The sequence below is a fragment of the Lepidochelys kempii genome, chromosome 2 (genome assembly GCF_965140265.1).
Source record: "Lepidochelys kempii isolate rLepKem1 chromosome 2, rLepKem1.hap2, whole genome shotgun sequence".
NCBI lineage: Eukaryota > Metazoa > Chordata > Testudines > Cheloniidae > Lepidochelys > Lepidochelys kempii.
The window spans coordinates 117,837,809-117,862,453 of record NC_133257.1 but is presented as its reverse complement, the minus strand read 5'-3'; the positions used below and the strand labels follow the sequence as shown (position 1 = coordinate 117,862,453).

Genomic DNA, 24,645 nt, shown 5'->3' with positions numbered 1-24,645 from the left:
GGGGGGGGTGAGAAAACCTGGATTTATGCTGGAAATGGCCCACCTTGATTATCATGCACATTGTAGGGAGAGTGGTCACTTTGGATAAGCTATTACCAGCAGGAGACTGAGTCTGTGTGTGTGGTTTTTGGAGGGGGGTGAGGGGGTGAGAGAACCTGGATTTGTGCAGGAAATGGCCCATCTTGATTATCATACACATTGTGAAGAGAGTGGTCACTTTGGATGGGCTATTACCAGCAGGAGAGTGAGTTTGGGGGGGGGGGGCGGAGGGTGAGAAAACCTGGATTTGTGCTGGAAATGGCCCAACTTAATGATCACTTTAGATAAGCTATTACCAGCAGGAGAGTGAGTTTGTGTGTGTATGGAGGTGGGGGGGTGAGAAAACCTGGATTTGTGCTGGAAATGGCCCACCTTGATTATCATGCACATTGTAGGGAGAGTGGTCACTTTTGATAAGCTATTACCAGCAGGAGAGTGAGTTTGTGTGTGTGGTTTTTTGGAGGGGGGTGAGGGAGTGAGAGAACCTGGATTTGTGCTGGAAATGACCCACCTTGATTATCATACACTTTGTGAAGAGATAAGGAGTACTTGTGGCACCTTAGAGACTAACCAATTTATTTGAGCATGAGCTTTCGTGAGCTACAGCTCACTTCATCGGATGCATACCGTGGAAAAGAGAGTGGTCACTTTGGATGGGCTAATACCAGCAGGAGAGTGAGTTTGTGTGTGGGGGGGGGGGGGGGCGGAGGGTGAGAAAACCTGGATTTGTGCTGGAAATGGCCCAACTTGATGATCACTTTAGATAAGCTATTACCAGCAGGACAGTGGGGTGGGAGGGGGTATTGTTTCATGGTCTCTGTGTGTATAATGTCTACTGCAGTTTCCATGGTATGCATCCGATGAAGTGAGCTGTAGCTCACGAAAGCTCATGCTCAAATAAATTGGTTAGTCTCTAAGGTGCCACAAGTACTCCTTTTCTTTCTTTAGGATGGCTTCTGCAAGCTGCTGGGTATCTTGACCAATGGGATCAGAGGATGCTCTGCACCTCATAGGATACAATCGCCACCTTGCAGCATTGGGCTCTTTGTCACTATTCCACTTCTCTGCATTGCAGTGACACTAAATAAATCATGCTGCATGTTTTCCCCTTCGGAACTTCTCAGATCAAACCAGAAATATAGAAGAGTCTGAGAGTTTGGTGTTGGGGAGCAGATAGATGGGGGTCGGGGGATTCTGCAACGGCTTTAATTGTTTTCTCCCCCTCTCTAGAAGCACAGTGAGGACAAAAGGGCCATTTGGCAGCATATTTACAGATCTTTATTCCTCCATAGATGTGCTTTCTGCAAGGACCTCCGCCTGTGGTGCGTGAACAAAACCTACATCAGGAGCCAAGCAACTGCTGCCTGGGGCTTTAATATGCTCAGCCTTTCAGCAGATTTACTGCTCCAAACAGGAGCTGTTAGGAGCCTTGGAACTACTATAAGCAGTGAAATCAAATGCTTAACAATAACTCTTGCAACTCCAGGAGTGTAGCTTGGTACATGATTGTGCAGAGAATTATTGTGGTTCTGTTCACATGGATCATTCTCCCTATGCTGTAGGGCGAGGTAGAGTGTGGCTCTGTAAATTGGTAGAAGAGAATAATTAATTGAGGCGCTTCCTTGTGGTGTCCCAAGAACTAGGATTCCCAGAGATGATTACAAGGAACATCCTCTTTGAATGGTTGGCTAGACCATTTAAAAAACAGTGAATGAAGTTACATTCCATAGGATGGATAAAGCCCACACTGGACAGCAAAGGGTACAGCAACAACTCTGAGCATGGGAAGCCCCACCCCAGCACACCTGCTGGCCATGCCCCAGTTGGAGAGGGGGTTTAACAGGGAGCCTCTTCAGCACAGCAGGGTGGCAGATGGAGAAAGACAGACTTGAACTCACTGCTACGGAGCGGTTATGCCAGGAGGCTATCCGCAGGAGGAGTGCGGCACAAAGCCGGGACTCCCCAGGCTGCACAGGCCCATGGGCTGGGTTGCAAGGGATCAACCGCAAGGCACAGCGTTGCCCCAAGGAACGACAGAGCAGTAGGAAGAGACCCATGGGCAACATTAGCTGGACCACAGACAGCAGATGCCTTCCTTTTGGCGCCCAAGAAGGCTTCTTGGTCAGAACCCAGTGCAGTGAGAGGCCCTGGATTCCCCCTACTCCTATTGCTAGTCGGGGGTGCTGCCACAGACTCTAGCCGCTAGGTGGGGACTCACCCCTGCTCACACTTAGCTAGGTATCCCCTGTTTCAATGTTGTCAGCGCTACACCCCTGCCAGATATAAATCCCACATCAACCCCTGCTGTCAGTGCTAGGCCCACAATACCAGAAAGTTATTGACAAGTTGGAAGGACTTTAGAGAAGAACTGCAAATAGGATCATGGAGTAGAACGGCTTGACAGAGCAGTTCAAAGTAACAGCTAGGTACAGTCTTGCTAAGCAATGACCAAGGGAAGTGAGGGGATATGAACGTGCACAAATATTTGAAGGGTGTAAACACCAATCAGAGAGAAATGTTTAGTGTGATGTACTGGGATATAACTAGAGCTAAATAGTATGACAGTAAAAGGCTGAATAGCAGGAAGAATTTGTTGGTAGTGAGATGTATTAGGCTGTGGAATAGTCTCCCAAAGGAAGCAGTGGTAGCCCAGTTACTTGGACGTTTTTAAAACTAGACTGGACAAAGCATTAGAAAATGTATGCTAGAGAACAGTCTTTAATTGGCAGGAAGCTGGACTGGTGATCTAATAGGTCCTTTCCATTTCTAATGTCTATGATATTATATTCTCTGTAATGAGTTTTGACTATTTCTAAGCTCAGAGGGGGAAATGGAGACAAAACTGAAAGAAAAGCTCAGCAATGGGAAAGAATAAAAGCCCTGTAAGTGAATGTCATGCTCATAAAAAGTTCCAGACTGACAGCATCAGGGATGGAGTGTTCTTTAGGCCAGTGATACTATTCAAAAATAGCACTGCAAATGGGAACGTGAACATTGTTACATTGAAAATGATTAAGATAATGGCATATTTTTATAGAGCTGCTTTTGTCCTGAAGGATCGCAGACTGCTTTTCAGTCTCTCTCTCTCTCTCTGTGTAAAATATAGAAATTATTTCACCCATCACTGAAATTCAGCAACCTCTGGACTAAAACGCTATAGTTTAACAGCAAACAGAAACCCTACACAACAGCTTAGGGTAGGAAGCGAAGAATAACTTATGTCATTGAAACTATGAGGGACCTCTTTAAGGTGGACTGATTGAGTTTCTTGAGCACCTGTCTGAGGCTGACCACGTTGATACTTGGCCTTGTGCTCCCTCCTGACATTCCTTCAGGGCTGAGCCAGGGAAAGAGAGGGTACTTCTGAACCAATGTGATCCTAAATATAATCCCCAGAGCCCTTCAAAGGTTGGTATGATGTCATTCTATTTGGCTCAATACACCTTTGGTTACCGTGGCCTACTTTGTTCACAACGTTCTTTCCTTTTGGGAATTTCTCTCTTTTATTGCAGCATCTAATTTTTCTGAGGCGTTGACTCCAGGTTTAGATTAGTTGTTGTGTTGATATTGTGGTGCACGCCACATTACTAGTAGAGATGACCGCTATAGACAGAGCCAGCCAACTCATGATTTGATTACAACCCTTGTGTTTTTCTTAAAGCCCCAACTCCTGGAGTCATGTGATTACATAAGAATCTCTCTTTCTTTTTTCTTTCAAGTTTCTAGTCCTCTTGGTTGCAGAGGAAAGCTTGAACATGTGAACCATAAAGTCTCAAAAAAACAGACAAGCTAACTAAAAGAATCTGAAACTTGTTATTGTTTTAAATCTCATGATTTGGAAGCCAATCTTATGATTTTAGCCTGACACTTCATTTTTGAATGCTTGGGGTTGGCAAAAATATAAACGGTTGGGAATCAGCAAGGACACAGAGGTTTCAATACTCTTAGGGCTTGTCCTCACTAGGAAATTAGGTCATGTTAAAACCCATCCTAGCGCTTTGAGATCTTCAGATGAGAAGTGTCATCTAGCATGAAGGGGACAACCATGTATAGAACATGTCAGCTGTTCATGAATAAACCCTGTTGGAACCAGAGAGTGAACCTTATGAGTAGGTGACATGATGTTAAAATCAACTTGTCCCTGTCTACACTGATTTAAAAGTCATGTTTAGCATCAGGTTCATAAACATGATGCCTCAAAATTGCATTTTAACTCAATTTAATTTTCTAGTGAAGATGACCTGTTCTCACTTTTGTGTGAAGTGCCATTGCATCTTGAATGACTAAAGCTGCTTGGGCCCTTTGTAAACAGAACTAACTGCATATTCATTTCAAATAACATTCATTTTGGATTTGGTCCTCTTTCCTTGTTTATCAGATCATGCACAAATCGGTTCTGATTTTCTGTGAATGCAGAACTTAAGTACTTCGTAGGCCTGGTCAGAATTCAGTGTTTCCATTCGGTGGGAAATCCTGAAAAGAGAATGAATTGTTCTACATCAGAATGAAAGCTCAGACTTTTGTAATGTCCTGAGGAACGGGGGCAGTCCAGAATTTTCATTTTGAAAAATCAAAATGGCATTTCATTTTGACTTTTTAAAAATGAAATCGCTGAGGCTCCCCACGCTTCAGCTGCCCATCTGGCAGCCTGCCAAAAAACAGGGAGCCTGGAAGCCCCGACAACCTCAGTCCACGATGGGTCTTCTGGGGTCACTGCTCTGTGGCAGCCCTCAATGCGAGCAAGTGGGCAAGAAACCAGGCGGAAACCTGCCCGATGTCCTTCAGAAGATTTGGCAAAATGGACAGATTCTCATGAAAGTTCTGATGATAAAATGTTCCACTGGCAAATTTCTGACCAGCTGTAGCACTTAGGTGTTAGGTTAGCATTTTACTTTCGATGGGACTCAGGTCCCTAAATATTGTAAGTGACTTTTGAAAATAGGATTTAAGCTCTGAAGTCACTTAAATGCTTTAATAGGAAGTAAAATCTAGCTACATCTGCTTTGCTTGATAGAAGAATGTGATCTGACATTAAAGCCTGGTCTACACTAGGAATTTACTTTAGTATAGCTAAGTCTCTCAGGGATGTGCTCTAGGTTGATGGAAGAATTCTTCACTCGGCTTATCAACTGCCCTTTGGGGAGGTGGATTACCTAGGCCTGGTCTACCCTACATGGTTAGGTTAATGTAAACTGCCTTGCATCGACCCAGCTGTGGAAGTGTCTTCACTTAAATTTGACTCCTGCTGACATAAGTGCCACTCTATGCCTATTTAGTATCACCACCTCCCGGAGCATTGTAGAGTCACGGTCAATGCAATTAGGTTGATGCAGTGTCAATGTAGACACCGTGTTGCTTACGTCGATTGTTACTGGCTTTCAGGAGCCGTCCCACAATGCCCCACGCTGACAATACAATCAATACATGCGCTCCTGGTGAAGACAACCCATGTGGCAGCATTTTAAGTGTACACAAGACCTAAGATATGGATCACATATAGGACACATATATATATATAGGACAGAGGTCAGAGCTTAAATGGCAAGTGCAGTATAGAAAAGCGGAGGGGTGTGATTGTAAAGCCCACTTGTCCGCACTGGCGAAAGAGCTGCGGGCACTGGTGTAAGCAGTGTGACCCAGTGGGCTGGGGCCCTGGGCCGCGAGTCAGGAGACAGAGGTTCTGCTCCACTGGTGCCACTGACCTGCTATGTGACCTTGGGCAAGTTGCTTTTCTTTTTCTCTCCCCCCCTTTGAACAATACTTGCCTGTCTTAGTTCAGCACTTAGAGAGCTGCAGATGCGAAGTTGCTAGCGAAGAGTTAATTATTACCATGCAATTAATGAGGCGGGTCAATGATTACCGCAGCACATCCCAATCGCACAGGTACAAACTACCGTATCTGGTACAATACTGTGAGAAGGGTTATCTGGGAAACAGGCACGTGAATTCAGCCGGTTGCCCTGGTGACAGCATCGCTTAATGCCACAAGAAAAGAGAAGAGCAATATATTGTGCAAGGGATAACTTTCTGTATCCAGGCTGCACTTTGAAATATCTCTGACTTTCTGGGTTCCTGTGACACCAACACACGTAGCTGAGCTCTCAGTTTTGCTTGGTTTAATTCTGTTCTCCATCTCATCTAAGATGAACAAATATCTGCTAGAAGATAAAAGTTCCTGATAGGGTGTAATAGGAAATACTATGGGCTGAATGGTCTCTGGTTCTTTTGGGGGTGCCATGAACAAGAGGGAGTTTAAGGAGTTTCCCCTTCTCTGATCGCCCCCCTCTTCCCTCCGGGCCAGATGTTAAGAGCAGATGAGCGCCATCTACTGACACATTATTTAGTAAGCCTCAGATCCACAAAGATATTTAGGCTCCTAAATTCCACTGATTTCAACAGAAGTTCGGAACTTATGTGCCTTTGTAGATCTGAGCCTAACTCTTTACATGTATTCAGATGTAGAGCACCCCTGTCACACAATTACAGGCCCTGTTCTCTGGGATGCGCAGGGACTGCTCACTCCAACCACCCCGGGGCACAAACTATCCCAAAAGCGTTGAAGGGGAAGCAGGGAGGGAGCCCCTCTTCCCCTGCACTGGCCAGTAGAATTATTCGGACACACAGAGGCTGTTGCACCATCCTAAGGCATGATGTGGTATGCATGTTCCCCATGGGCTTGTTACAAAGCCCATTGATGTTGGTGCCTTTTGATTGATGCCAGTGGGCTTTAGGTCAGGCTCCATGTGCACCAGGGGGAAAGATGCTTCCTGAGGCAAATTCCCACCCATGGGGTGGTGCAACTTCACATCTTCTCTGATGTGGCCCAGGGTGCCCAATCTGGCCCTGGAGAGAATCAAATCTCAGATTAAACATGAGGAATGTGTCCCACATCGAAGAGAGATGGGTAGGCAGGATCTCAAATCAGGTACCTCCACACAGAAAGAATTCTAGAAACAATGGTAGACCAAACGCTGAAGGCCTGATCAAACATACAGCAGTTACCAAGGAAACTTCACTCTGTAACTGATTAAAAAACTATGAATTTCTGCTGGCTACATTGGTGGTAAGAGTTCAAAGAGGGTTCAAAAGGCAATTTAACTACTATGCTATGGAATCAGAGCTGCACTTTCTAGTCGATGTCCTCTTGCATTGGGCTTTGGTAGCTTGTTTCCACTTAAAAGCATGCCCGTATTTTCTCTTTTGATTCTAGGTAGCCTGTGGAGTGTCAAATGTGTCAGCTGTGCACTCTCAACGGGGCCCTGATGACAGATCAGGCTGAGTCATCACAGGATGAATATTGTGACTGCATAGAAAGTAGAAACATAAAGTCTTAAGCCTACACGCTTAACATGCCATATGACTGTTGATGCCAGTCAAAGGATTTCAGAGCCTTTCAAATCCTCAAACTATATGCTACATGTGTCCCATATGTCATAAAATGACATCCCAGCTTCTCCGATTTACATCACGCACAGTAGGTGTGTCAGTGCTTTATACGTCAGCCTAATCTCTCTGGCTGGATCTCTGCCAATAGACTATTGCTGAGCTCACACTGAGGTATCGCCAGCCCCGGGGATTATTCTTTAGAAAACATAGTAGACTCTTGCTGATGATGTCATAATTGTCCAATGCTGCATTCTGATTGGCCAGCTGGATCTTTAGCATGAAAGCCACAGCCATGAACAATCTCCCAGAGGGACACGGTAGGAAGTCATTACTGTGGGGGGAAAATCCCGATGCCTTTTATGTTAAATTGTGGGGCTCAGATTGGATGACGTAGGTGATAACAGCTGCCTTTGGAGAAGAGTCCTGGAGAGGCCGTTGTGAGGGTGGTGAGGAAAGTGAGAGGTTGAAAGAGAAACAGTGACTATTTTATATTGCTCATGCTCCCCAAAGTCTCAAGGTCTCCATTGCTTTTATTTCACTTTCTAGTGTGAAAACTGCATGCCAAATTTAGGCCCCAACCCTGCAACAGGGTTTGCATGGGCAGATTCCCATTGAACTCGATGAAGCTCTGTGTGGGTTGCAGGACTGGAGCCTTAGTTTTTACAAACTAAGGGGAAAGTGAGGGGAAAGTGTCTGAAGCACAGATTGCTGTAACTAAACTTCTGAAAGATGGTGTTACCTGCACAAAAATCTCTGTTATTCACACACGCTAGGGGCACTGACCTTTACCTAGTTGCTAGGGCTCAAGGCGGAACCCTCTTAATTTAGGCACCCACCCTTACCTTCTGTGAGCTCAGACTCTAGGACACCCACCCTTAACCTGTTCCTAGGGCTCAGGGCATAATTTTCTGCGGGTTTGCAGGACTTTTTACCAGTGAAAGAGCATTACACAGTAATATCCTCATTCTCTATTTATTGACAATTACCAAGCAGAATACACATGCTAAGCATACAATGCTATGCTCACCAATTCTGATCAGGTAGACGAACTTTCCCTGTTGGCCAAGCAAGGTCAGTCTCATCTGCATTCTGGTTGCTGCACATCATGGTCATGCAGAGGATTCTTCGCAGCTCTGATGTTAGGCTGTGTCTTGGAGGTGAGTTCTTCTTCTTCCAGGTCTTTACTTCTTATCATTCTTCTGTTCCTTCTCTTCCAGTCTCCTTTTTGGACCCCAGTTTATATAGTGACATTTGAGTCCTGCTTAGCTGTACTTTAATAAATTATTTTACTAAAATTTCACTAACCAATCCTAACAAAATTCTCTAGCCAATCATACTCCACCACCTTAATTAATTTACACGTAGCAAAATTAATTATGTAACAGACAGAAAGAACCAAAGAACCAGACAGAAATCATACAGACAAACAATAGGGAAGCGAGGACCATAATGACAAAACAATAAAGAAATGAGAATTTCATAACCACAACTATTGATAAGTGATTTCTTGCCAGACAGGATGCTAGCAAACTAAGTTTTCTTTAACCGTCTTAAGATCTGTTTCTTTATCTGGTGATAGAGGGTGCTATTAGGACTGGGTCTCCTTCTTAACAGCCTATTACATTGTTTTAATGTAATTTAGATGGAATGTGAGGATGTGACTTCCTGCTTCTCAGCTAATGACTGCTGCTCTTTTAACCAGGCTGCAGACAAAGGCCTTAGGATTTAGGCCTTGCAATATGACTACAGACAAAGGTCTTATCTTTACAATGGGAGAAGGGGTTTGGGCAACCCTGACAAAATGGGTGGGACTTAGGGCACTTTAACAAAAGAGGCAGGGTCTAGCTTATAAGAAAAACAGGATTAAGTTGATGAGAAAGATGTATATATATTATGCAAATAGTACAAAATAGTGGGGAAATGGTCTTCATAACTTTTATTTTTCAGCACTATTTTCTCTTATTTTTCTAGCAACTTATTTTGACCATGGATGAATATATTGCACAAAACTCACTGACACTTTTTCTTTAAAGCTAAAAAGCAATTAAGTTAAGGAGCCATAATCTAATAGCAAGAGATCATCAGAGATGTGCAATTAGTAGGTTATTGTCGTACTTTCTGGATGGCTGACGGCCGAACATACTTGCGGTATGCACCAGTACTGCACCATGGTGTTGCCATGACCCTGGGATCATTTTAATTGTTGGAATACTACTTAGATGGTAGGATTGTTTCATTTTAGACCTATCAGTCCATTTGGATGTGGCTCTAGTATTTGCTTTGCTTTTGTAATAGTGTAGTCTGCATTTCTCAAGGTGTAATGCTATAGTCAAAACTGGTCTTTAATTTGTTTCATCATGAAAGATCAGAAACATAATGACCATCTTTAAAAAGATCTTGGTTGCCCTTGCTCTCAGTTTGATTGAATTTCATGACTCAAGGCAAAATTGTAATCAACTTTCTTCGCATTGAAAACCTGAGCTGAGGCCTACTCCTTAATTTTTGATGTCTTCTGGTCAGTCCGGTAGCCTGAATTCTCCATCCTAACATCTTTATGGGAAGGAGCCCACCAGCTGATTCCAAAATAAAGTTGATTCATTACATCCCTGTCCCAGTCATACTGACAAAAAAATATCTGTTGCTATATTTGTGCCTGGCCTTAACGGTCAGGAAATTCTTGCATGCAAGAGAAAATAATTACAATTTATAGTTAGCAATGGAATTTGTACTAGTGGATTTTTTGCCAAAGGCAAAATAATTCATAAGTACCCTTTCCTTCCCTTCTAGCCTTCTCTTTTAGCTGCAGAAAGCTAGTGATTTTGTGGGTGAAGATGTATGAAAAATGCTTTTATTGTGCTTTTAGGAAATGGATTTACAGAGCTCTGCTAAACCAAGATTCTAGTGTAAATGGCATCAGAGCTGGTCATACAGATAGCATGGCATAGGAAAATAAATAGTATTTATTGAATGGCTTTGCAATTTATCACATGAATATTGCCACCACATGTTTAATAGATTACGCAGATTTCTCCCATGTGTGAGAGAGAAATGTATCTACTCTTATTTATATAGCGAGGGCTACAGTCCGCTTTGAGATGCATGCATCTGTCACTGATGTCCATATAAGCCATAAAAACACATCTGAGAGCAGAATTTGGCCCACAGACCGAAAGATGTTATGAAATACATACAAAGCACATGAGAAAATATGTTAAATGAAACATACAATATGCTCCACAAAGGGTTACAGATGATTAAAGGTTATTTTCCTTTGGCTGAAGAAATCTTCTCCTAGAGACAGCCTATGAAACATCACAGCTAATGATAGAACTTGATCTGGCATTAAGGAGATAATTATGCACCTGAGGGTTGGGATCTGTGAGCCCTTTGGCTACCAGGATATTTTCAAAGTCACCATAATAACAAAACAACAGAAAGGTACCAAAAATTAGTATGTCAAGTGATAAACAACAAGGACGCTCAAATGCTCTTACTCATGAAATGTATTCTTACCCTTTGTCAGTCATTTTAAACAAAAAGTTTTGGTACTAAAGAGAGGAATTGGAACAATTCCTTTTCTACCCCAGTTATTTCTGTATCACTTTAACCCCTTATGCCCCCATGCTTTGGATAGTCTCCACTAGCTCGTTATTCATGGAGGATAATAAGGCCCCAATCCAGCAAAGTCCTTTAGCACATCCTATTGATCATAGTGAGACTAGTGGGGCACTGAGCTGATATCAATGGGACAACTCATGCTTAAAGACATGCATGTGGTTTGCTGGATTGGAGCCAGTGTCCTGTGAATTACTGTGTATATCTGCAGTGCATCTCTCTAAACAGTGTTATACAGAGATAGCTATACGTACATTTTATCTGTGTATATTTGTGTGTATATATATATTATAGGTGTATGATATTTTTTACAATCTTGTATTGATTTTTTTAGTTGGGGGGGGGGGGGGAAAGTGGGTCTTGAACTTAGTCCAAAACAATACCTCTGCAGCGTAAGGATATCAAGCAAGAAAAACGGAGACTGCAGAAGTAAAAGGAGAGAATGAAAGTTGCTGTAGGGACAGAGCTATACAAATTCAGTTATGAGTGGGTTAGGCTGAGTGTTATCAGTGATGATGAAACATGGCTGACTGTGGTAATGAAATATTTATGAATGGGGAAATGATACTGCATTCTGCAGTGGAGCACAGGGGAAAGTGAAATTTCACGAATACTGTCATAGCAAAGCCCTCCATTAATTATCAGAAGCAAGCTGTAATGCTGGTTACTATGGCAACAGTGTCCCCTATGAATTTTGCACCATTTTGGGGGGCCTGCTCCCAATTTACTGTGGTTCACTGTATTTATTTTCTGCAAGGATTTTTGTTGTTGATCTTGTCTCGCCTAGCCTGTGAATGCTGTGCATAACCAACAAGAAAGGATTTGGTTAATTTAAGATTATAGGATTATTGGATAAAAGATAGGGAAAGGCTTTAATTAGTACTATTAGGACCATCTTTTATTCTGCACAGAAATAGAGGTGTCCCTTTCTAGGAAGATTCCTGTACACAGAGCAGGATATTAATAATAATACATAGGTCTGGTCTACACTACAAAGTTAGATCAATGTAAGCAGCCTTTCATTGACCTCTTTATGCATGTGGCTACACTTAAACTTGTCTCCCACTGATGTAAGTGCCTTGTTATGGTGACGCAGTCGCATCGCCTCCCTGAGTGGCGTAGAGCCATGGGTGATGTGCTGAGGTTGATGCGACGTGAGTATAGACACTCTGTTACGTATGTCAACCCTAACAGTCCTCCAGCAGCTGTCCCATAATGCTTGACACTCACCGCTCTGGTCACAGTTGTGAACTCCACTGCCCACAGGTCACAGATACTGGAAGCCAAAAACCCCTGCCCTTCAAAAATCCCACAAAATGTTGAAATGCCTCTTCCTGATTGCCCAGCCTGGTGACCACACCTAGAAGCTCTCCCATGTTGTGTGCCACAAGTCAGGACTTGTTTGATATTCTACTGCAGTCCAGTCAGTCCCAGCAGCTGAGCAAGGGCGAGCCCGATGACAGGGAAGGAACCTGAGGTAAGTGTGTGAATGCATTTTCCATTACAATGTTTAAATGTACAGACGGTGCCTGACCCCAAGTTAGCAGGACACAGGTATCGATTTTTCATTCATGTACTTGTATTAGAAGCGGGACAACAAACAGAGATAGAGCTGTTATTTGCTTTTCATTCCCATTCATTAGGTGGAGGCGAAGAGAGGAGCAGTTTGTGTATGTAACCAGGATGTCCCTTGAATCCTCCTGAGAGACGTCAATGAAACTTTCTTGGAGATACTCTGCAATCCTCTCCTGAAGGTTTCTAGGGATGGCAGCCTTATTCCTTCCTCCACAGCAGGACAATCAGTCTGCAATGACTCTGGCAGGTACCACTGCAATAAACAGCCTAGCGGCATATGGATCCTGGCAGCTTCAGCACGCCAGCAGCAGCTGTGCTCTCTGTGCCTTTGTTACCCTCAGGAATGAGCTAGCTATAATCACCACCGCCTGCGGAAAATAGTGCCACTATTTAGTGCCCTGTACTTGTACCCATGGAAATAGGGACTGAAATTTTACTGTTACATGTAAACAAATCATTTCTTTCTCATTTCCCCACCCCCTTGCCCCTGGCAGGCCACACTCTCTATGACTGTGACTGGAGAGCGGTTCTGACATGTCAGTAAGCATGTCTTGTTTAAAACTTTTGGGGGACAAGGGAACGGAGTTCTGAAGCTTAACTTTCACTTTCCATTATGACTATACATACAACGGTACCTCTGTGTGTTTTATCTGCTGCTGTTGTGGTCTTGAGGGCCCCCCTTCACACCCCCGGAATCCCTGACCATGATAAGGAGGAGAAAGAAAAGGATTTGAGAGGACATGTTCTCTGAGATCCTGCAAGCCACTCCTGCATTGGACTGTGAACAGATGGCCTGGAGGGTGAGTATTTCAGACAGCCTTGCCCTCTGTTCACAGTCTGATGCAAGAGGGCAAGAGCTACAGGAGAAAGGCCCAGGAGTCCCAGCAGGAAAAGAAGAGGGAGATGCACCAGAACATAATGGGGCTTCTCCAACAGCAAACACAGATGCTGCTGACTCTGTTTGACCTACACGTTCAACAAGCATGGGCTCAACTCTCTTTGCAGTCAATGGAAAACTTTATTTTAGCACCTCCCTACATCCCCCCCCCCAACATTCAACGTGGCATCAGGGGCCACAGCCCTACCCCTACCACTCAACACCAGGGGACAGTAAGGACAACCACAGCTTCCTGTGAGAACTTCAGTTGCTATATGTGTAGCCAAAATGGATTAACATGGTGTCATAAATATAAAGGGAAGGGTAAACACCTTTAAAATCCCTCCTGGCCAGAGGAAAAACCCTTTCACCTGTAAAGGGTTAAGAAGCTAGGATAACCTCGCTGGCACCTGACCAAAATGACCAATGAGGAGATAAGATACTTTCAAAAGCTGGAGGGGGGGAGAAACAAAGGCTCTCTCTGTCTGTGTGATGATTTTGCCGGGAACAGAAAGGAATGGTCTCTCAGAACTTAGTAAGTAATCTAGCTAGATATGCGTTAGATTCTGTTTGTTTAAATGGCTGAGAAAATAAGCTGTGCTGAATGGAATGGATATTCCTGTTTTTGTGTCTTTTTGTAACTTTAGGTTTTGCCTAGAGGGATTCTCTATGTTTTGAATCTAATTACCCTGTAGGGTATTTACCATCCTGATTTTACAGAGATGATTCTTTTACTTTTTCTTCTATTAAAATTCTTCTTTTAAGAACCTGATTGCTTTTTCATTGTTCTTAAGATCCAAGGGTTTGGGTCTGTGTTCACCTATGCAAATTGGTGAGGATTTTTATCAAGCCTTCCCCAGGAAAGGGGGTGTAAGGTTTGGGGAGGATTTTGGGGGAAAAGACGTTTCCAAGTGGGCTCTTTCCCGGTTATATATCTGTTAGATGCTTGGTGGTGGCAGCAATAAAGTCCAAGGGAAAAAGGAAAATAGTTTGTACCTTGGGGAAGTTTTAACCTAAGCTGGTAAAAATAAACTTAGGAGGTTTTCATGCAGGTCCCCACATCTGTACCCTAGAGTTCAGAGGGGGGAAGGAACCTTGACACATGGACTTCAGTGTTCTTTCCCCTTAAGAATATAAGAATGGTCAGACTGGATCAGACCAAGGGTCCATCTCGCCCAGTATCCTGCTTTCGGACAGTGACTGATGCCAGGTGCCCCAGAGGGAATGAACACAACAGGTAATCAACAAGTGATCCATCCCCTGTCGCCCATTCCCTTGTTAAGTTCTATTCCATTAATTTCTTTTAATTGCACATAGGTTTTTTGCACTGGTTTTGGTATGCAATAAAAATCTGTTTTTTGGAAAATAATTAATCTGTATTACTTCACAACAAATGCTGCAGAATGCTTAGCACTCCAGAATGCACAGGGTCAGTGACAAACACAGTGCAATAATTATACATGTACAGCAAGCACTGCAAAATTAATAGGTGCATTAACAGTCAGTGTTATAGTTATAAATGTACACTAAGCACCATACAATTCCTAACAGCCGTTCACCCCCCAAAAGAAAAAACAGCAACTTCAGGGCCAGGTAAACACGGCCCACAATACCACACTACTGTGACTGACTGCTGAAGTGCCTTTCAAGGTCTCCTTCAGCCACACACCTCTGTGCTGAGCTTTCTCCCTTTGCCTCACAGATATTATGCAGCGCACAACAGGCATCTATAACCATTGACTCTCAGTGAGAAAAATATCCCAGTCTTGTGAGTGAACAACTCCAGTGTCCCTTCAATCTACCAAAAGCGCATTCAACTGGCATTCTGCTGAGCCTGTAATTGAATCTTTCCTTGGTGCCATCAAGGTGGCCGGTGTACAGCTTCATGAGCCAGGGATAGGCTGGGTGCCCCAGGATCATGATTGGCATTTCAACATTCCCAATGGTAATCCGTCAGTCGGGAGAGAATATCCTTTCTTGCAGCTTTCTGTACAGTTCTATGTTCTTAAAGATACATGCGTCATGTAACTTCCCTGACCAGTCAACTCTGCTGTGGTGAAACTTCATTGGTGATCTTTCAACATTTGCACAGCCAGAGAAAAGTGGCCCTTTCTATTGATGTACTCTGTGGCAAGGCGGTCTGGTGTCAAAATAGGGACGTGCATTCCATGTATCGCCCCACCGCAGTTCTGTAATCCCACTGCTGCAAATCCAGCCACTACGTCCTGCCCGTTACTGAGAATCACAGTCCTGCATAACAAGAGACAATTAACTGCCCGGCACGACACTGTGGATTTTCCAACTCCAAAATGATTTCCCACTGACTAGCAGCACTCCAGCATCACAAACTTCCACAGTGCGATTGCCGCTCGCTTTGCCACTGTTCAGTGTTCATTCTGGTGTCTCTGTGCCACAGTGCTGGGGCGAGCTCAACTCACAAAGCAAGGAATAAGAGCTTGCACGTCCAAAAGTTCTGCAGCCACTGCTCATCATTCCAAACCTTCATTACAATGTGATCCCACCAGTCAGTGCTTGTTTCTCAGGCCCAGAAGCAACTGTTCACCATATGCTCCATGAATGCCACCAGCTTTTGCTATGTCCCACAGCATCCTGTCCTCCACTAAATCATCACATTCCCCACTGAAGTGGTTCTTCTTGTGGCATTGCAAAAACCAGAAGATCATTCACCCTGTGTTTGTAATTTTCAGGACAATAATGCTGTGCTGTGCGGGCTCCGTGCTTCTGTCAGAGATGGCGGGCAAAGAGAAGTGCAGCATGGGTTCATGGGATTTCAAAAAAGATGCCAAAATTATGGATGTGGATGGCATTATGGGATAGAGAACTTTCATGATGGGAACTTGGCCCCTTGCTCCCACTCACCATTGCGTGACTCATTTCTGACCCACCATGTGTTGCTAAAATTTCCCATACAATGGCAGGTTGCGCACTGGGATACCTATCCACAGTGCACTGCACTGTGCAGTGACAAGCACTTCGGGGGCCTATGCACAGTGCTGGCACAAGGAGTCAGTATGCAGGCACACAAGTGATATACTAACTGTGGCGGCTTTACACCAAAATATCTTGCATTGACCAAAGGTTTGGTATAGATATGGCTTTAGAGTAGGACATCTACTGCATTGAGCATTTCATCTTCAAAGCATTTTAGAAGCCATAATTGAAGTGTTGATATTGCAATCTTAAGCCCATGAACACAGTTCAGATTTTGAAAGATTATGTACAATCTATATACTCACCTTTAAACTTTCACTTTGGATCACGTTGTGGCTTTCAGTCATAGCCAATGTTAGGTGAGGTAGGGGGGTGGAAGCCATGCTATGGCAAGAGCCTCTGGCAGAATTCCTAAGGACTCGACTAGAATTCCTCTGAGGGCTTTGCCCACATGTACTATAGTGGCAGCTCCACTAGCCTTTGAAAGGATACAACATGTACTTCCACCTGTGCCCTGTCCTTTTTGTAATAGTCAGACTTAAGGCTCATGTAGCACTTTACATCAGGCAAAGTGCCTTGCAAATATATTATTAATGGCTACTTTACAGGCAGGGAAACTGAAGCACAGATAAGTTACATTAGTTGCCCAAGGTGCTGTAGCAGATCAGTGTCAGTCATGCCAGGAATAGAACCCAGGGCTTCTGCATCCCACTCCACTACCCTGTCCACTGGCACACAATGCATTCCCTAGACCTTAGCTTTTTCAGGAAAAAATACACTACAGATACTAAGGAGAACTGGTTGAGCACTTGCAGTGTGAATGCAGTTTTCAAAAATGTTTGTATTTGGTTACATATGTTAGATATTCTTAAATAACATACCATTCAGCCAAAATAGCTAGCCGTCTGAGTCCTAGCCACCTTGGGAAGATCTACAATGGAGAAATTCTCTAACTGGTTTGGAAACTGGTTCAGTAAAAAGAAAAGGAGTACTTGTGGCACCTTAGAGACTAACCAGTTTATTTGAGCATAAGCTTTCGTGAGCTACAGCTCACTTCATCGGATGCATACTGTGGAAACTGCAGAAGACATTATATACACACAGAGACCATGAAACAATACCTCCTCCCACCCCACTCTCCTGCTGGTACTAGCCCATCCAAAGTGACCACTCTCTTTACAATGTATATGATAATCAAGGTGGGCCATTTCCAGCACAAATCCAGGTTTTCTCAAAACTGGGTCTACGTTACAGCTCTAACCTGTTTTAAAACCTGTTAGAAAATTTCCCCAGTGCAGCCAGACTCCTAAAGTCAGTTTCTGGATCAGCATGCATGAATCATGTATGGGGAATTATCATGTGTTTATATAATTTACTGGAGTCTATGCCAGATACTATGTTGTCTGAAATGAATTTGATGAATAGATATAGAATCATAGCACTGGAAGGAACCTCGAGAGGTCATCTAGTCCAGTCCCCTGCACTGGTGGCAGGACTAAGTATTATCTAGACTATCCCTGACAGGGGTTTATCCAACCTGCTCTTTAAAATCCCCAATGATGTAGATTCCACAGCCTCCCTTGGCAATTTATTCCGGTGCTTAACCACCCTGACAGGAATTTTTTTCTAATGTCCAACCCAAACCTCCCTTGCTGCAATTTAAGCCCATTGCTTCGTGTTCTATCCTCAGAGGTTAAGAAGAACAATTTTTCTCCCTCCTCCTTGTAATAACCTTTTATGTACTTGAAAACTGTTATCATGTCCCCTCTCAGTCTTCTCTTCTCCAGACTAAGCAAACCCAATTTTTTCAATCTTCCCTCATAGGTCATGTTTTCTAAACCTTTAATCATTTTTGTTGCTCTTCTCTGGACTTTCTTCAATTTTGCCACATCTTTCCTGAAATGTGGCGCCCAGAACTGGACAATACTCCAGCTGAGGCCTAATCAGTGTGGAGTAGAGCAGAAAAATTACTTCTCATGTCTTGCTTACAACACTCCTGCTAATACATCCCAGAATGATGTTCACTGTTTTTGCAACAGTGTTACACTGTTGACTCATATTTAGCTTGTGATCCACTATGACCCCCAGATCCCTTTCCGCAGTACTCCTTCCTAGGCAGTCATTTCCCATTTTGTATATGTGAAACTGATTGTTCCTTCCTAAGTGGAGTACTTTGCATTTGTCCCTATTGGATTTCATCCTATTTACTTCAGATCATTTCTCCAGTTTTCCAGATCATTTTGAATTATAATCCTATCCTCGAAAGCATTTACAACCGCTCCCAGCTTGGTATCGTCCACAAACTTTATAAGTGTACTCTCTATGCCATTATCTAAATCACTGAGGAAGATATTGAACAGAACTGGACCCAGAACTGATCCCTGTGGGACCCCACTCGTTATGCCCTTCCAGCAGGACTGTGAACCACTGATAGCTACTCTCTGGGAATCATTTTCCAACCAGCTGTGCACCCACCTTATAGTAGCTCCAGCTAGGTGGCATTTCCCTAGTTTGTTTATGATAAGGTCATGTGAGACAGTATCAAAAGCTGTATTAATGTCAAGATATGCCACATCTACCACTTCCCCCCTATTCACAAGGCTTGTTACCCCATCAAAGAAAGCTATCAGGTTGGTGTGACACAATTTATTCTTGACAAATCCATGCTGACTGCTACTTATCACCTTATTCTCTTCTAGATGTTTGCAACTTGATTGCTGAATTATTATATATAAATATATGATAATCAATTCAGTATTTTCGTAAGCACACACTTCACCTTCTTCCCCACACCCGCAAATTAAATCCCAGTTATGATTTCATCTTTGCTCAGATATCTTACGGCCATTTAAAGGCATAACTAAATTGACTTGACTTGGATCAGGGCTAAATCTAGGAGTCCTGCTTGCTCTCTAGTAGCCTGTTGTTCATAAAATAGGAGTCGTGCTTGCCCTTCTGAAGCCTAGTCTTCCTAGTTTTACCCAGCCTTTTTGAATGATGGTATTTTGGTGAGCAATAAACAACAGAGTAGCACAGTGCAGCCTTCAGGCGGCTGATGAATGGCTGAACTAACACAGCAGCAAAGTGAAGGCTGAGGCTGTCTCAAAGGAGTGACAACAGTGTGAGAATTCCTTTTCTTGACTTCCAGGCTTGAGCCCTCCAAGGTCTGCACAAGTTCTGCCTTGGTGTCATAGAGATGATTCAACCTCCTTGACTAGTTGGTATAGCTTGCCACATCCCGTCCACTGAAAGTCCCCCTCCGCCCACTCCAAGCCTGCCTAATACCTACTTTTGTGAAGCCCTCGGACATAGCCATCTCCATTATCAATACCCCTATCAATTCCACAGTTTGAACTGTACTGTGCAGCATGTGCATCTGCATTGCTTTGGAGCAAGGTCCCTGTCTTCTACAGGGCTCAGTGTTGCCCCCGAGAGGCTCAGCTCTGAGTATGGGTCAGTGCAGAGCCATGTTGTTGCAGCTGGAGCGTAGAGAGGTGTTGTGCCTCAAAGCAGCACAGTCCAGCACAGAATTCCTCAGTGCAAAGTGGAAGTGTGCCACTCCTAACCCCCTTCAAAGAGTACAGCATATTCCCCCTATGCAGCCAGCTCAACTGGCCAGTATAGAAAGAAATGGGTATAGAATTAGGACGTTGTCAAGGTTCCTCCCCCACTCTGAACTCTAGGGTACAGATGTGGGGACCTGCATGAAAAACCTCCTAAGCTTATCTTTACCAGCTTAGGTCAAAACTTCCCCAAGGTACAAAATATTCCACCCGTTGTCCTTGGATTGGCCGCTACCACCACCAAACTAATACTGGTTACTGGGGAAGAGCTGTTTGGACGCGTCTTTCCCCCCCAAAATACTTCCCAAAACCTTGCACCCCACTTCCTGGACAAGGTTCGGTAAAAAGCCTCACCAATTTGCCTAGGTGACTACAGACCCAGACCCTTGGATCTTAAGAACAATGAACAATCCTCCCAACACTTGCACCCCCCCTTTCCTGGGAAATGTTGGATAAAAAGCCTCACCAATTTGCATAGGTGACCACAGACCCAAACCCTTGGATCTGAGAACAATGAAAAAGCATTCAGTTTTCTTACAAGTAGACTTTTAATAAAAATAGAAGTAAATAGAAATAAAGAAATCCCCCCTGTAAAATCAGGATGGTAGATATCTTACAGGGTAATTAGATTCAAAAACATAGAGAACCCCTCTAGGCAAAACCTTAAGTTACAAAAAAGATACACAGACAGAAATAGTTATTCTATTCAGCACAATTCTTTTCTCAGCCATTTAAAGAAATCATAATCTAACACATACTTAGCTAGATTACTTACTAAAAGTTCTAAGACTCCATTCCTGATCTATCCCTGGCAGAAACCAGCATATAGGCAGACCCTTTGTTTCTCTCCCTCCTCCCAGCTTTTGAAAGTATCTTGTCTCCTCATTGGTCATTTTGGTCAGGTGCCAGCGAGGTTACCTTTAGCTTCTTAACCCTTTACAGGTGAGAGGAGCTTTCCCCTGGCCAGGAGGAATTTCAAAGGGGTTTACCCTTCCCTTTATATTTATGACAGATGTGATCCAAACCTCCTCACTCATGTGAGATTTTTACGCTTTATTTCTTGATGCCGTCTTTTGTTCTCCTGAGATTCCATTTCCCATCTTGCTTTAGTTCTTAGTATATGTATCCATCCAGTAGAGTATAAGCCTATAAAAGGAACCCTATTTGCAGTAATGCTGTGAATGAAGGCACCTTGGCTCAACCTCTTCACCGTCTGTGGACCATTAAGCACCCAGAAGTCTATATTCACTGGAGTTTCTTTACCTAGTTAGTTAATTGTGAGTTAACTTGAGGTAGTTAACATGTTTGTAAAGGGTAGTCTGCACAGGCGTCATCGTCACTAGGAAAAAGAGTGTGTTTTAACATGTTAACTAAGGCCATGTCTACACTACAGACCTTACAATGGCACAGCTGTACCACTGCAGCTGCGCTGTTGTAAGGTCTCCCATGTAGCTGCTCTATGCCGGCAGGAGAGAACTCTCCTATCAACATAATTAGACCACCCCCAACGAGCAGCAGTAGCTATATTGGCAGGAGAATGTCTCCTGCTGACGTAGTGCTGTCCACAAAGGTGCTTTTGTCGGTGAAACTTTTGTCAGTCGGGGTTTTGTTTTTTTTCACGCCTCTGACCAACAAAAGTCGTACTGACAAAAGTGCTAGTGTAGACAAAGCCTAAGAGGTGTTGACATTCTAGGGTAGACAGGGCAAGTCGTAGCTGAAATATGTCAGCTGATTTATGGTTACCTTACTAGCTAATACATGTTAAATACAAATTGCCCTGACTACTCTAGGATTGTAACTCATGTTAAATCCAACTTTTGGATTCGGATGGACATAGCCCAGAGGTACCAGACAACAAATGTTTAGAGTTTATCATAGGGATCTATTTGGGATGAGCTATAGATGTTTGTATCATGTAACAAACATTTGGGGAAGCGTCCAGGCTGGCCTTCGTAAGGGTTGTAACTACTGAGAGTTCACTGGCAATCTATTGACTCAAGTATAAACTCTAGTACATACATATCCAGAGAGGCATGAGGAGAGAGCAGTCTCTTAGTTTAGGGAAGTGTGGGACTGTGATTTTACCTGGCTACCATGCAGAGGAACACAAGAAGAGAACCCTTCTGGTGCCTTGACCCTTTTGCTCAGCCACTCAGTAGCTGGACACAGTCTAGCTCGATGTGCTTTGTAAAGCTCCAGACACATTAATAGCCCTCTAAATAATGAATAACAACAATATGACTGTATGAATTTAAAAGAATAGAAAGTATAGGTAAGGAATTAGAATTTGAACCCCACACTCACTTGAGTGAGATTTTGTACATGGTGCTGTCTTTTGTTTGCTAGAGATTCCATTTCCCTTCTCCTTGTTTTTGGTTCTGTTTAGTACGTGCACACGTCCAGTATGGTGTGATCCTCCAAAAGGAACACTGTTTGTACTCAATCTGTGAGTGAAGAAGCTTCCTTCATTAACTGAGGGATTTTATGTCTGTGCTTCTGCAGTTCCTTCTTTCTGGTGCAATTCTGTTCAGCCTCTGCAGAGATTACTGGGAGGCACAAGGGAACTGAAAAACCTTAGTCAAGGGCAGAAATATTTGGAAGCCATCAGCAATAAAAGGAATCCCTGAAAATTATAGACATTTTCTGGAATAGCTGTTTCCTTTGTCTGCAGTGTTTCTTACGTTCTGTTCTGAATTCCCTCAAAGTGCAATTTAAAATACTTTAATATTTCAAATCTGGACATCCTCTGCCTAAGGTTTTAATATTGTTCCTGGCTAGCTGTGATGGGAGGAGTTTATTCTCATTAGCATGCAAATCAGTAAGGTCTATTAACATTAATGCAAGTTCTTTCCCATCAAGATGCCGCTATACCCCTAAGAGCAAAAGAAGTCAAAGGTATTCATTAAGCCAGCCCCTATTCCCAAATTCCAAATAAGTGGTGCTGTTGCAACATTATACTTGTATGTCCTTATACAAATCATCCAAGCCCGCTGTGTCTGTGGGCTACTTGCAGGAATTTTATATAAACTCCTGTGGGAGGAGATAGAAAGCTAAGACTTCAGTTCTGCTTTTTTAAGTTCACTTTCATCCTTTTTCCAGAAGCAGGTTATAAGCCACAAACATTGAATGCAGAGCTAGGCTGGAGCCAAGTCATAAGATCTGATTTGGCTTTATGAGCTAAAACACGAGATGAGCTATTGGAGAAGACTATGTACACATGCCAAAAAAGTGCTACAGTGTGTAAGGTCACTGCGACTATCAGGGAGTGAAGAGATGCCAGCATATTCTGCCCTTGGCTCGTCCTTGGCTTCCTCAAGTTTTCACTTAGAATCATAGAATCATAGAATATCAGGGTTGGAAGGGACCCCTGAAGGTCATCTAGTCCAACCCCCTGCTCGAAGCAGGACCAATTCCCAGTTAAATCATCCCAGCCAGGGCTTTGTCAAGCCTGACCTTAAAAACCTCTAAGGAAGGAGATTCTACCACCTCCCTAGCTAACGCATTCCAGTGTTTCACCACCCTCCTAGTGAAAAAGTTTTTCCTAATATCCAATCTAAACCTCCCCCACTGCAACTTTTGCCCATATCTTTCTACTGAATTAGGTACGGGGGGTGTGTGTGTGCACATGTGCGTGCATACACACAAAAAGCTATGTTTAATAAGGTTGGATGATTTCTGGATCTGTAAGTGAACATTTAGATGAGGAATAATATTGCTATAAAACAGTGTGAACTTAGTTTAAAATGATGCTCAGACTGTTAGTCAATATGATTTTGTGTGCTGGCAAAATTCTGCTGGAGTGAATTATGAGGCACCTCAAATACCTGAAGCTTAGAGTACTAAGTGAGAGAGGCTACAAGTTGTCATACAGTTAGTTAGGAACAATGTCCTTTATGATCCTGTAATTCATGGGCAAGAAACCTCACATAATTCAGGGACATTTACAAAGCCGTCTGATGTCATTCTTCAAAGTTTCACGACAGCTACTTCAGTTTGACTCTGAGCAGCATTCTAACTTCAAGTCCAGCTATTAAATGGCATTGCCAGCTTTCTAGATCGTTGACTCAGCTGTTCCCATCTGTAATTAGTTATGTACTTACTGTTACTAATAAGGAAAATTCCTCTGTGATTTCTTTTTATTAGAAAAATTCATAATGACAGAAGCATAATCAGCATTAGAAACAAAAAATCCTGTTTGTTTCATCATCCCTGAAGCTTGACAAAGCCTCACCATGTCCCTTGCGGTTCTTTATTCTCTCAGAATTATGTCAATACCAGAGGTTGGTCCAAAGCAAAATCCCAGTACTTTATTTACCCAAAAGTAGGATCCAGACTATATGGCTGGGGGAGGGGCCCTGCTCTGTTCAAATGGAGGCGAAATGAAAAAGGATATAGGCCAAAATTTTGAAAAGTCACGAGTGATTTTGTTATGCCTCAATTTTTAGGTGTCACATTTAAGACACCCTTAAACCTGCTGAGCACTTGTCCTCTGAAAATCAGGCCCCTTTCTGGGGTCTCAAATTCACCCAGAATTGCTGCTTAGCCACTTTTGAAAATCTAATCCTATAGGCTGCTATGTTTCAGCCCGTTGTATTAGATATGAAGTACTTGCATTTAACTAAGTGATGAGAGTAGAAA

The 24,645-nt window shown here is 43.2% G+C and overlaps 1 protein-coding gene across 2 annotated transcripts in view; it reads left to right on the top strand.

The window, feature by feature from the left end:
* The window catches only part of FARS2 (phenylalanyl-tRNA synthetase 2, mitochondrial), a 430,241-nt gene that overhangs the window by 382,764 nt on the left and 22,832 nt on the right, over positions 1 to 24,645 (top strand). The window contains exon 8 of one of the 2 annotated variants that reach the window (XR_012157338.1): positions 12,684 to 12,862. Coding sequence is in view for 1 of the 2 variants with exons in the window: in XM_073332131.1 (XP_073188232.1) it covers positions 12,684 to 12,744 (61 nt within the window). In the remaining variant the exon portion in view is untranslated. Of the gene's footprint in view, positions 1 to 12,683; positions 12,967 to 24,645 lie in introns of those variants that run through there. The other variant, XM_073332131.1, reaches the window with a different exon arrangement.